General features: G+C 40.1%; 1 protein-coding gene across 1 annotated transcript; it reads right to left on the bottom strand.

Moving 5' to 3' along the window:
* Positions 1-670: 670 nt before the first annotated feature.
* Positions 671-1465, bottom strand: LOC115412558 (cyclin-dependent kinase inhibitor 1B-like). The gene is made up of 2 exons (XM_030125133.1): positions 934-1465; positions 671-840 (listed from the first exon to the last, which is right to left on the bottom strand). Exons 1-2 carry the CDS (start codon positions 1463-1465, stop codon positions 740-742), a joined length of 633 nt encoding a protein of 210 aa, XP_029980993.1. The 3' UTR covers positions 671-739.
* Positions 1466-14839: the final 13374 nt, after the last annotated feature.

Here is a 14839-nt window from a genome sequence, read left to right as displayed (position 1 = left end):
GGTCCCAGTCATGTGTCTGTCCAGTTAGATTCAATTCACATCAATATTAGTTGAGTTCTAATTTTAAATGTGTGGGAAATGGGATTTTCAGTGTTCAGTGTAAATGTGCACAGAGTCCACATTCCACAGTGGATGTGGACAATTTAGTTCCAGATATGAGAGACTGTTCTAAGCTACAGGTGGATCCAACTGGAGGAGAATCGGAGTTGTTTGGAATTTTGGATGAATTTTGGAAAATGTCTCAGTGATGACAGATGGAAAACTGCAGATGTTGTGACCTTGCTGTGACCTTGAACTTTGTCCTACTGGGACCAAAATGGACTGGGTTGGTCCCAGGGCCTAGGCCTATCTGTGGGGAAGATCTGGGAAAGATGGGTGGAAGAGTTTTACACTAAAGATGAGAACAAACAAACAAACAAACAAACAAACAAACAAAGCAAAGTGATCCCAATACCTCCTGGCAGAGGGAATAAAAGTGGGAAAAAACTAAACAAACAATGATTGAATGGACAAAATACTCCAAATGATTGGTTTTTAAATTAAAATGCCCATAAATACAATAAATAATACAAACAGAGAATTTAAGACCAGACATGACAAAACAAGAATTTGGACAGATTTTACTAAATAAAATAAAATAAAATAAAATAAAATTCAGTAGTTACAGTGACTAGAACTTGAATCAGTCTTTGTGTTTGTGCACAAACAAAAACAGAACTTGTCTGTTTTCATTCGGTTTTCATCGTATTGTTTTGCGCAGAGCTGCTTCCATGGAGGTCTGCACAAAAGGACTCAGGATGCTCTTAGTTTCTGAAGTCCTCCTCCTCTTCACAAAGAAGTCTGCAAACAAACAGGGCAGAAACATGCCGTTAAACACCTGTCCCTCCTAGTTCCTGTGCTGGCCTGTGTGGCCTGGTCCGGGTCAGGCCTTACCTGGGATCCGTGCGTCCTGGTCTCTGGACCTTCTGGCACACTTTATGTGCACCCTCTTCCTCCGGACCGGCGTGGCTTCTGCGGGACCCTTTGGAGTGTTGGAGATGCTGGAGCAGTTCTCCTGGTTGCCTCCTTGGTTCTCCTCCTCACAGTCTTGCAGCCTGTCCTCCTCCTCCTCCTCCTTCATCTGCGTGGACTCCCGGTACAAAGCAAACCCACCGTCCGCCGGTATCTGTTCCCACTCAAAGCTGCCGGGGAGCGGTGTGTCACTGTGGAAGTTAAAGTTCCACCGCCGACTGTCCCGCTCCGTCATCTCCTTCATCTTCTGCCTCAGGTCCCGGCGCAGCTGCTCGTGGTCCACGGGGCCGAACAGATTTCTGCAAACCGACTGTTTACGCCTGATGGGATTCATGTTCATCCAAACGGTCCAGATGGAGTTCACAGATAAAGGAGTGGTGTAGTCCCAGGCGGAGCTGCTTTTGGGTGTGCTCTGGTCAGCACTAGGACTTTTAAAGGATGGAAGGAGCTCCATGCTCTGTGTGGACACAAAGAGAAGAGGAGAGGGGAGGAGAGGAGAGGAGAGGCTGCTGATTGGCTGGAGGAGGAGGATGAAGGAGGAGGAGGAAGGTGTCTTTGTGATGAAGATGAGAGCTGTCAGTCAGGGTGGCAGTGGGTGTAAACTCCAGTGGATCCAGAGGCAGCGTGGCTCCTTTCATCAGACATGAGCTCCTGTGAAAATGGGGACTGTAAAACTTCATGGGGGGGGTCCAAAGGAAAACTGACAATTCCCTATTTTGCCAAGTGTTTGTATTTGTCTGTATCTTCTTCATCATGAGTCGTGTAAAATGAAGGAACTGTTGAATAAAGGCCGTGAAAGCAGATTTTTTTTTTTTAGCACAAACATGCAAAAATAAATAAATACAAGAAAAGCACTGGGAGAGCACAGACCTCCGCCAAGGCAGCTCAGTGGGCCCCCGTGCCCCACCCCCACCAAAATTTAATCATTTCTTCCTTCTGCCAGTATCAACATTTCCTGAAATTTTCATGAAAATCCCTCCATAACTTTTTAAGTTATCCTGCTAACAAACAAACAAACAAACAAACAAACAAACAAACACACAAAGCAAAGCGATCACAAAACCTCCTGGCGGAGGTAAAAAAGTAACAGGAGGAAGGCAGTGATTTTTATGTTCATTTCTACACAGACTTTGTCCTTTTCCTGTTGGGTTCTGTTGGTTTCTGTGAATGGGCTTCAGTCTGGTGTATGTAAAGTGTCATGACAGAACTGGTATGATTTGGTGCTATATAAATAAATATATAAATAAATATTTGATTGATTGAATTTGATTGTCATGGTCAGAAATAGCACAGACAACCATAAAGGACTTTGTTTTCCTTCATTCCTTAGTTGACCATGTCTCAGGCAAGTGACTACTTTTGGTCATTTCCACATACATTACATGACAGTAGTTCTTTCTCCATTGATCCTCAAATTGCACAAATATAACTTGATCGTAAAAATTTACCTCATGGAAAAACAACAATTTTGCCAAAGTTCTTGTTATTGATTAAAAGTTTTTGTGTTGGTAAGAGGTGTTTTTTTTTTTTTTTTTTTTTTTTTGTGAAATTGGTATATCACGCAAAACTGCAATGGACAGACCTTTTTCTGGAACTAGAGTCACATGAAAAAAAAAAAAAAAAAAAAAACATGTTGACAGATGTTACAACAAGCGAAGAAGAAGAGTTTTAAAAGAAACATGGAGCTGTATGTGTGGACACACCAGGAAACGGAATCATTTTGTAAAATTTAGGAGGAAATAGGGGTAAAACATAATAATAATGAATACATCTGTACATCAACACCATATTTACATTCGTCACTATGTTTATGGAATGATTTCACGATAATAAAGAAATAAATCATCGCATTTGTGATTTAATGGAAAAACCGACATTACGCACTTCTGTTTTTTTTGACATTTAGTAAATATGGGTAAAGTTCAGCACAGATGTCCAGTGGAAAAACAACTAGTGAACACTGAGGACAGTGAAGTAACAGTGTCAGGTCCAATGTGGTCTCCAGGGTCTGGATCTGGGGTAATGGGCTAATGTGGATGTTGACAGGTGTCTGGATCAAAAGTCATATTCTTTTCACCTTACATGAGTTTTTCTTGTATTTATTTATTTATTTTGACACTTACAGGTAAAGAACCAAATATGGTCACTTAATTGACCTTGATTTTCTACATAGCAACAAAAAGTTTTGAGTCAAATCACAAAATTAATAAAGTCTAATTATGTCCTCCAGTTATACACTAAGGTTGACATTTTGAATTTCAGAGTATTTGGGTTTTAAACAAAAAATACCTTCCTTTTTTAAATATATTTTCTATCTATCTGGTAATAAAGTGGAGTATTATTATTATTATTATTATTAGTGAAATAAACAGTGTCTCTCTCCATACACCGCAACAGTAGTTTCTTCTCATTTTTCATCCTATTCATACAAATAATAATAAATAAAAGCCTAAAAATATTCAGTGTTTCTTTAGTCCTTGTTTTTGTCTGGACACTGTCACTGAGTTAACGTTGACTTAAGATACTTTGTCCTTGAGTCTAAATATTGATGTTAGCGTGGTAGAGCAGTGTGGAGAAAGTCTTCATATCCTTTAGTTCAGTAAGTGCCAGTAATGAATCACCAGTACTCTCCTGTTTCATATGAAAAGCATTTCAGTGAAAGTTCATGAATGTTAGTGACATTAGTTAGCTGAACAGAACTTCAAATCATAGTAGCTTTATGATTTGTGTTTGGAATTTCATTTGTACAGTGAACAGTTGTGACAAATAAAAGCACCCACACACTCACTCACAATAACACATTTATCGTACACATATAAGTCAATGCAAATAACAGACCATTACACATACAGTGAATGGAGACTTGTATTAACCCTGTAAAGCCTGAACCATTAAAACACTGACAGAAAATTCCAGTTCTTTGAAACTGGAGTCTTTATTGGTCCTTCTGAACAACCAAAAAATATGTTTTTCAAATATTAATTTCCATGTCTGCGTTTCAATTTTGTATGTTATTTTTGAACAATCAAAAATATAACACAAACATGTCTAACTAATAGTTAATTCCTTTTCAAAACTGTCCCAGTTCTTCCTCATTAATGTCAGTTTTGTAGTGTCACTAAAGGCCTCTGGTGAATGAACTCCTCCCCCTGGTGGATTATCTGTGTATTGCATGTATCTAATTGTATACATCAGGTTTTTCAAGAAAAAAAAAAAATCACACTGATCATATAGAGGGCTTCAACCACTCATGTATCAAATATGATACGTTGGGCGTTATAGGGTTAAACTAATGCCTCTTCCCTATGAATAGTATCAGCCCGACTTTGTTTTGGAGTTTCCACTGAATGAGAGCACGGACCACTGATATAATTTATACACTGAACAAAATATAAACACAACACTTTTGTTTTTGCTCCCATTTTTCATGAGCTGAACTCAAAGATCTAAGACTTTGTCTGTGTTCATAAGAGGCCTGTTTCTCTCAGATATTGTTCACAAATCTGTCTAAATCTGCGTTGGTGAGTACTTCTCCTTTGCTGAGATAATCCATCCACCTCACAGGTGAGGCACATCAAGATGTTGATTAGACAGCAGGATTATTGCACAGGTGTGCCTTAGGCTGGCCACAATAAAAGGCCACTCTAAAATGTGCAGCATAATGCCAGAGGTATTCTAAGTTCTGAGGGAGCATGCACACAAAATACAGAGGATAATAATTAGGGATGCACCCATTCCACTTTTTTCCAGACTGAGTACAAGTACAAGTACTTCCATTTGAGTACTTGCCGTTACTGAGTATCGATCCTCGTCCTTAATAATCCCATTCCAGTTGTTAGTTCCTTTTGTAAATGTGCTTTATTGTCGATGTCATTAGTCTGACTGGAACAAAGTGCTGCTACTGACATTTAATGTGTTGGAATGAGCGTTTGTCAGTTAATCCACCAGGGGGCGCCACTCTGAATGAACCATACTGGACAAATACCACGAAGAAGAGGAAAGTTTAATGAGAAGAAGAAGAAGAAAGTCAGTAATACCAAACCTGTAGACGACAGAGGAACACTGCTGTGGATATTGATGAGGGTAGTTGTCCTAAATGTGTCAGTAGTTGTTCTGGGTAGTTGTCCTAAATGTGTCAGTAGTTTTTCTGGGTAGTTGTCCTAAATGTGTCAGTAGTTGTTCTGGGTAGTTGTCCTAAATGTGTCAGTAGTTGTTCTGGGTAGTTGTCCTACATGTGTCAGTAGTTTTTCTGGGTAGTTGTCCTACATGTGTCAGTAGTTTTTCTGGGTAGTTGTCCTACATGTGTCAGTAGTTTTTCTGGGTAGTTGTCCTAAATGTGTCAGTAGTTTTTCTGGGTAGTTGTCCTAAATGTGTCAGTAGTTTTTCTGGGTAGTTGTCCTACATGTGTCAGTAGTTTTTCTGGGTAGTTGTCCTACATGTGTCAGTAGTTGTTCTGGGTAGTTGTCCTAAATGTGTCAGTAGTTTTTCTGGGTAGTTGTCCTAAATGTGTCAGTAGTTTTTCTGGGTAGTTGTCCTAAATGTGTCAGTAGTTTTTCTGGGTAGTTGTTCTACATGTGTCAGTAGTTTTTTCTGGGTAGTTGTCCTAAATGTGTCAGTAGTTTTTCTGGGTAGTTGTCCTAAATGTGTCAGTAGTTTTTCTGGGTAGTTGTCCTAAATGTGTCAGTAGTTTTTCTGGGTAGTTGTCCTACATGTGTCAGCAGTTTTTCTGGGTAGTTGTCCTAAATGTGTCAGTAGTTTTTCTGGGTAGTTGTCCTACATGTGTCAGTAGTTTTTCTGGGTAGTTGTCCTACATGTGTCAGTAGTTGTTCTGGGTAGTTGTCCTACATGTGTCAGTAGTTTTTCTGGGTAGTTGTCCTAAATGTGTCAGTAGTTTTTCTGGGTAGTTGTCCTACATGTGTCAGTAGTTTTTCTGGGTAGTTGTCCTACATGTGTCAGTAGTTGTTCTGGGTAGTTGTCCTAAATGTGTCAGTAGTTTTTCTGGGTAGTTGTCCTAAATGTGTCAGTAGTTTTTCTCTAACTCTGTCAGTGGTTCTTTGAACAGATCCTCTACCTCCTCAGTTCCGCTGGTATTCTCTGTCTGTACTCATCCTCCACCAGCTGGAGAACAGATGGAATGTAGTCAGATTACAGACAGAAGGCTGCGTCTGTATCTGTCTGTGTCTGGAACGGTACTGTCCGTCAGCGTTACTTTTGTCACTGTCATTTATTTTGAAAAATCTCCACACTGCTGACATTCCTCCTCCTCCTCCTCCTCCTCGTACCGTCTGCACTGAACTGGGAATGTCACGGCCATAAGTGGTATCGGTGCAGTTGTATCGGAGTATTGATACGATACCCGATACTGGTATCGGTGCATCCCTAATAATGATAATAATAAATGGTGATCAATCACTTAAGAGAAGCTAAATATAGAGGAAAAAAATTTTTTAGAACTGCCACAAAAGTAGCACAGGGTTTTATGGGTTAAGATAATGTCCCTCAGGTGATTACACCACCACCACAGGCCTGAGCTGCTGACAGAAGACAAGATGCATCCATTCTTCCACGTTGTTTCTGCCAAACATCGACCCATCTGAATGTAACCCCAGAAATCAAGACTCATAACATCATGCACTGTTTTGTCAGTAGGAGATCATCCAGTTTTAGTGAGTCTGTGGAAATCGTAGCTTCAGTTTCCTGCTCTTAGTTGACAGAAGTTCCACCGGACGTGGCCTTCTGCTGCTGAAGCCCATCTGCTCTTAGTTTGACAGACTGTGTTCTGCATACTTTGGTTGTACCCAGTGGATATTTGAGTTACTGTTTCTTTTCTATCACCTCCACCCAGTCTGGTCATTCTCTGCAGACTTCTGGCATCAACAAGGAATTTTCAACCAGAGAACTGTCGCTCCCTCAATATTTAACTTTTACTGACTCTTTTCTGTAAATCCTAGAGGTGGCTGTGTGTGAAAATCCCAGCAGATCAGCAGTCTGTCTAGGACTAACAGCCACACCATATTCAAAGACGCTTAAATCACCTTTCTTCCTCGTTGTGATGCTCAATTTGATCTTCAGTGGATCACCTTTTTAAGAAGGGGCACTGGAGGATGTGCTCCAACCACAGGGGGTCCCAATCCTCAGCCTCCCAGGGAAAGTCTATCCCAGGTACTGGAGAGGAGGATCCGACCGATAGTCGAACCTCGGATCCAGGAGGAACAATGCGGTTTTCGTCCCGGTCGTGGAACGCTGGACCAGCTCTATACTCTCCATCTGGTGCTCGAGGGTTCATGGGAGTTCGCCCAACCAGTCCACATGTGTTTTGTGGATTTGGAGAAGGCGTTCGACCGTGTCCTTCATGATATCCTGTGGGGGGTGCTTCAGGAGTATGGGGTCCGGGGCCCTCTGTTAAAGCTCTACCATATGATGTGGCATTTTTACACTTTTCTTTTGTCATCTTAAAATGCTCCTAATAAGCATGTGTCAAACTAAAATATAAAAGAAATCCACCAGGTTTTGAAACTCAAAAATGTTTAATTCTCCTATAGTTCTGATAAAAGTCTGACCAATCATTTCAGTCGGTCTGAATGAAATAATTGGTCAAACCTGGCTGAGCCTCCTGTCAATCATCCATTAAGGCCGTCCAGCATCCGATCCATTATCGCTCTCCGCATCTGATATGTATTCCTCTGAATCTGACACTTCACTCACGCTGCTCCTCCTGTCACTGACCACAGTCTACTGTCTATGATGTGTATGGATAAAACTCAAATGCACATGTGGAAGGGAAAAAACATATTTATGAACAGAAACAACAACTAAGGGGAACAAACAGGAGTCTGATGAATGAAGGATGGAGATAAAAGTCTGGAAGTCAGCTGTACTGGACTGAACAGGTCTGCAGGAAGCTCAGCTTTTATGACCGCAGTACTGATTCAGGTACATGTACTTGGTGTCACACAATGTAGGATTATGTAAGATGATAAAAGTATGGACTATGAAACCTCAAATGTCCACAGAAAATTCGCGGAGGCCGCGCGTTCACAGTGCGCGTGCTGGGCACCTCATCAGCTGAAGACACTGACCCAGCGCTGCACAGACCAGACCCTTAAATTCAGGGTCTACTGATGGAACAGGGGCCGCGGCAGGTGGATGATGGATCTGATTACTGAGGGAGGGGTCTACGGACACGCTGAAGTGGACCGAACCTCCACTTCCACCTCCGCTTTCATCACACGTATCAGGTAAGAGGAAAGCGTCAGAGCTCAATGACACTGAGGGATTTACATGCAGTTCTATCAGGCTGCCTTCCTCGTTGAAATCCGACGCAGAAGGGGTACCACCTGCGTCAAATAGTGCCGAACGGGGGTCTGACCATGCGTCCATTTCTGACGACTTGGGATGAGCGGGCGGGGCTTTGGAGGGAGGCGAGTTGTTCATGTTCAAACTTTTACTAAGGGCTGTGAGAAGTGCCACATCGGTAGGTATAGCTTTAAGGGCAGTCCGGTCCTTGTATGACCGAAGCAGGAGTCTGGTTCGCATTGCCGGCAGTAAGTCAGACCTGTTCCAGGTGCACGTTGGACTCCGGCAGGGCTGACCTTTGTCACCGGTTCTGTTCATAATTTTTATGGACAGAATTTCTAGGCGCAGCCAGGGGCCAGAGGGGGTCCGGTTTGGGGACCACAGGATTTCGTCTCTGCTTTTTGCAGATGACGTTGTCCTGTTGGCCTCATGGAACCTGGACCTTCAGCGTGCCCTGGGGCGGTTTGCAGCCGAGTGTGAAGAGAACGGGATGAAGATCAGCACCTCCAAATCTGAGGCCATGGTTCTCGACCGGAAAAAGGTGGTCTGCCCTCTCTGGGTCGGTGGGGAGTCTTTGCCCCAAGTGAAGGAGTTCAAGTATCTGGGTCTGGTTCACGAGTGAGGGAAGGATGGAGCATCAGATTGACAGATGGATCGGTGCAGCGTCTGCAGTGATGCAGTCGCTGTACCGGTCTGTTGTGGTTCAGAAGGAGCTGAGCCGAGAGGAGAAGCTCTGGATTTACCGGTCAATCTACGTTCCTACCCTCACCTATGGTCATGAGCTTTGGGTCATGATTGAAAGGACAAGATCCTGGATACAAGCGGTTGAAATGAGTTTCCTCCGTAGGGTGTCTAGGCACACCCTTAGGGATAGGGGGAGGAGCTCAGTCACCAGGGAGGAGCTCAGAGTAGAGCTGCTGCTTGTCCACATCCAGAGGGGTCAGCTGAGGTGGCTCAGACATCTGTTTCGGATGCCTCCTGGACGCCTCCTTGAGGAAGTGTTCCGGGCATGTCCCACCAGGAGGAGACCTCGGGGAAGACCCAGGACAACATGTCCCTCTCTGGGGAGAGGGAAGTCTGGGCATCCCTGCTTAGACTGTTACCCCCCTGACCCGGCCCTGGATACAATGGAAGATAATGGATGGATGGATGGATGGATAGATGGATGGATGGATGGATGATCTTGACCATGTCTACATGTCTAAATGCATGTGAGCTGCTGCCGTATGATCAGCCTGTGTGTTAACATACAGATTCATGAGTGTACCTAATAAAGTGGCCTTTAAATGTATATCTGACATCACTATATTATTAATAGTCATTGGCTATAGTCAGTGTTATGGCAGCATGTTACTGTTGTTTCTGCTAGAGGTGGAGGTTTGAACCATATACAGGAACACTGATAAATCTGATCTCATCATGTGATTAATAGTGCAGAAAAGGGACAAAAAGCATGGGTTTCCTCTAAAAGGTAGCTTTGGTTTCCCTTACATTAGAAGTGGGTAATTCATTTTTCCAAGGGGCCACGTGAGAAACCTGACTAGTGTTGGAGGGTTGAACCAACAGTAAGGCAAAAAATAATTCTACTCAATATTGATTTTGTCCCTTTGTAAAAAGTACTACAACTGATAATCAAAATAAAAAGAATATTCCATGACTTTAACCAAGGTTAAAATTGTTTTGGATTTTTAATTATAGTTAAGTTTTAATTGGTTTTGACTTTAATTTTCTCTTATTCAGTTAGTTCTAATTAGTTTTTAGAGAAGGTTTGTGAGTTTTTATTAGTTACCATTTTTTTCTGAATGCTTAGTTTTAGTTTAGTTTAGTTTAGTTTTAGTAATTTCATATATTTCATCTTCCACATCATCCTATTCAAAGAAATTAGTGAGGCGCGGATATGGGTTACCCTGGACACTTTATTTGGGGGTCGGGTTAGGGCGGCTCATGGACTGAGCAGAGACACAATGTACCGTACAATGTCTAAATTCCCTATAGCAGGTTGAGGGGGGGTGCAATCCATACACAACGTCACTTACGTGAAATAATGTGAAGATGTGCAAAGCATGAGAGGAGATGCACAAAGCAGCCGGCAGTTAAAGCAGATAGAAACATATATAAACCAGCTAACCAGCAGTTAAAGCAGATAGAAACATATATAAAACAGCTAACCAGCAGTTAAAGCAGAAAGGAATATATATAAACCAGCTAACCAGCAGTTAAAGCAGATAGAAACATATATAAACCAGCTAACCAGCAGTTAAAGCAGAAAGAAACATATATAAACCAGCAAACCAGCAGTTAAAGCCGATAGGAACATATATAAACCAGCTAACCAGCAGTTAAAGCAGACAGAAACATATATAAACCAGCTAACCAGCAGTTAAAGCAGAAAGGAATATATATAAACCAGCACACCAGCAGTTAAAGCAGATAGGAACATATATAAACCAGCTAACCAGCAGTTAAAGCAGACAGAAACATTTATAAACCAGCTAACCAGCAGTTAAAGCAGATAGGAACATATATAAACCAGCTAACCAGCAGATAAAGCAGAAAGAAACATATATAAACCAGCTAACCAGCAGTTAAAGAAGATAGGAACATATATTAACCAGCTAACCAGCAGTTAAAGCAGATAGGAACGTATATAAACCAGCTAACCAGCAGTTAAAGCAGATAGAAACATATATAAACCAGCTAACCAGCAGTTAAAGCAGACAGAAACATATATAAACCAGCTAACCAGCAGTTAAAGCAGATAGAAACATATATAAATCAGCTAACCAGCAGTTAAAGCAGATAGAAACATATATAAACCAGCTAACCAGCAGTTAAAGAAGATAGAAACATATATAAACCAGCTAACCAGCAGTTAAAGCAGATAGAAACATTTATAAACCAGCTAACCAGCAGTTAAAGCAGAAAGGAATATATATAAACCAGCAAACCAGCAGTTAAAGCAGAAAGAAACATATATAAACCAGCTAACCAGCAGTTAAAGCAGATAGGAACATATATAAACCAGCTAAGCAGCAGTTAAAGCAGATAGAAACATATATAAACCAGCTAACCAGCAGTTAAAGCAGATAGGAACATATATAAACCAGCTAACCAGCAGTTAAAGAAGATAGAAACATATATAAACCAACTAACCAGCAGTTAAAGCAGATAGGAACATATATAAACCAGCTAACCAGCAGTTAAAGAAGATAGAAACATATATAAACCAGCTAACCAGCAGTTAAAGCAGATAGAAACATTTATAAACCAGCTAACCAGCAGTTAAAGCAGATAGGAACATATATAAACCAGCTAACCAGCAGATAAAGGAGACAGAAACATATATAAACCAGCTAACAAGCAGTTAAAGCAGACAGAAACATTTATAAACCAGCTAACCAGCAGTTAAAGCAGACAGAAACATATATAAACCAGCTAACTGGCAGTTAAAGCAGACAGAAACATATATAAGCAAGCAAACCAACAGTTAAAGCAGAAAGGAATATATATAAACCAGCAAACCAGCAGTTAAAGCAGATAGAAACATATATAAACCAGCTAACTAGCAGTTAAAGCAGACAGAAACATATATAAGCAAGCAAACCAACAGTTAAAGCAGAAAGGAACATATATAAACCAGCTAACCAGCAGTTAAAGCAGACAGAAACATATATAAACCAGCTAACCAGCAGTTAAAGCAGATAGAAACATATATAAACCAGCTAACCAGCAGTTAAAGCAGATAGAAACATATATAAACCAGCTAACCAGCAGTTAAAGCAGATAGGAACAAATTATAAATCAGCTAACCAGCAGTTAAAGCAGATAGAAACATATATAAACCAGCTAACCAGCAGTCAAAGCAGAAAGGAACATATATAAACCGGCTAACCAGCAGTTAAAGCAGACAGAAACATATATAAACCAGCTAACCAGCAGTTAAAGCAGATAGGAACATATATAAACCAGCTAAATAGCAGTTAAAGCTGATAGGAACATATATAAACCAGCTAACCAGCAGTTAAAGCAGATAGGAACATATATAAACCAGCTAACCAGCAGTTAAAGCAGATAGGAACATATATAAACCAGCTAACCAGCAGTTAAAGCAGACAGAAACATATATAAACCAGCTAACCAGCGGATAAAGGAGACAGAAACATATATAAACCAGCTAACCAGCAGTTAAAGCAGATAGAAAAATATATAAACCAGCTAACCAGCAGTTAAAGCAGATAGGAACATATATAAACCAGCTAACCAGCAGTTAAAGCAGACAGAAACATATATAATCCAGCTAACCAGCAGTTAAAGCAGACAGAAACATATATAAACTAGCTAACCAGCAGTTAAAGCAGATAGAAAAATATATAAACCAGCTAACAAGCAGTTAAAGCACATAGAAACATATATAAACCAGCTAACCAGCAGTTAAAGCAGATAGGAACATATATAAACCAGCTAACCAGCAGTTAAAGCAGACAGAAACATATATAAACCAGCTAACCAGCAGTTAAAGCAGATAGGAACATATATAAACCAGCTAACCAGCAGTTAAAGCAGATAGAAACATATATAAACCAGCTAACCAGCAGTTAAAGCAGAAAGGAAAATATATAAACCAGCTAACCAGCAGTTAAAGCAGAAAGAAACATATATAAACCAGCTAACAGGCAGTTAAAGCAGACAGAAACATATATAAACCAGCGAACCAGCAGTTAAAGCAGATAGGAACATATATAAACCAGCTAACAGGCAGTTAAAGCAGACAGAAACATATATAAACCAGCGAACCAGCAGTTAAAGCAGATAGGAACATATATAAACCAGCAAACCAGCAGTTAAAGCAGACAGAAACATATATAAACAAGCTAACCAGCAGTTAAAGCAGATAGGAACATATATAAACAAGCTAACCAGCAGTTAAAGCAGATAGGAACATATATAAACAAGCTAACCAGCAGTTAAAGCAGACAGAAACATATATAAACTAGCTAACCAGCAGTTAAAGCAGAAAGAAACATATATAAACCAGCTAACCAGCAGTTAAAGCAGAATGGAAAATATATAAACCAGCTAACCAGCAGTTAAAGCAGACAGAAACATATATAAACCAGCTGACCAGCAGTTAAAGCAGATAGAAACATATATAAAACAGCTAACCAGCAGTTAAAGAAGATAGAAACATATATAAACCAGCTAAATAGCAGTTAAAGCAGATACAAACATATATAAACCAGCTAACCAGCAGTTAAAGCAGACAGAAACGTACATAAACCAGCTAACCAGCAGTTAAATCAGATAGAAACATATATAAACCAGCTAACCAGCAGTTAATGCAGATAGGAACATATATAAACCAGCTAACCAGGAGGTAAAGCAGAAGGAAACATATATAAACCAGCTAACCAGCAGTTAAAGCAGATAGAAACATATATAAACCAGCTAACCAGCAGTTAAAGCAGAAATAAACATATATAAACCAGCTAACCAGCAGTTAAAGCAGATAGAAACATATATAAACCAGCTAACCAGCAGTTAAAGCAGAATGGAACATATATAAACCAGCTAACCAGCAGTTAAAGCAGACAGAAACATATATAAACCAGCTAACCAGCAGTTAAAGCAGATAGAAACATATATAAACCAGCTAACCAGCAGTTAAAGCAGAATGGAAAATATATAAACCAGCTAACCAGCAGTTAAAGCTGATAGAAACATATATAAACCAGCTAACCAGCAGTTAAAGCAGAATGGAAATTATATAAACCAGCTAACCAGCAGTTAAAGCAGACAGAAACATATATAAACCAGCTAACCAGCAGTTAAAGCAGATAGAAACATATATAAACCAGCTAACCAGCAGTTAAAGCAGAAAGAAACATATATAAACCAGCTAACCAGCAGTTAAAGCAGAAAGAAACATATATAAACCAGCTAAGCAGCAGTTAAAGCAGATAGAAACATATATAAACCAGCTAACCAGCAGTTAAAGCTGATAGAAACATATATAAACAAGCTAACCAGCAGTTAAAGCAGATAGAAACATATATAAACCAGCTAACCAGCAGTTAAAGCAGAAAGAAACATATATAAACCAGCTAACCAGCAGTTAAAGCAGAAAGAAACATATAAACCAGCTAACCAGCAGATAAAGGAGACAAAAACATATATAAACCAGCTAACAAGCAGTTAAAGAAGACAGAAACATATATAAACCAGCTAATCAGCACTTAAAGCAGATAGGAACATATTTAAACCAGCTAACCAGCAGTTAAAGCAGATAGAAATATATATAAACCAGCTAACCACCAGTTAAAGCAGATAGAAACATATATAAACCAGCTAACCAGCAGTTAAAGCAGATAGAAACATATATAAACCAGCTAACTACCAGTTAAAGCAGATAGAAACATATATAAACCAGCTAACCAGCAGTTAAAGCAGATAGAATCATATATAACCAGCTAACCAGCAGGTAAAGCAGATAGAAACATATATAAACCAGCTAACCAACAGTTAAAGCAGATAG

This window comes from Sphaeramia orbicularis, chromosome 3 (assembly GCF_902148855.1).
Source record: "Sphaeramia orbicularis chromosome 3, fSphaOr1.1, whole genome shotgun sequence".
NCBI lineage: Eukaryota > Metazoa > Chordata > Actinopteri > Kurtiformes > Apogonidae > Sphaeramia > Sphaeramia orbicularis.
Note: the sequence above shows the minus strand (reverse complement) of the source record. Positions and strands in the feature narration are given on the sequence as shown.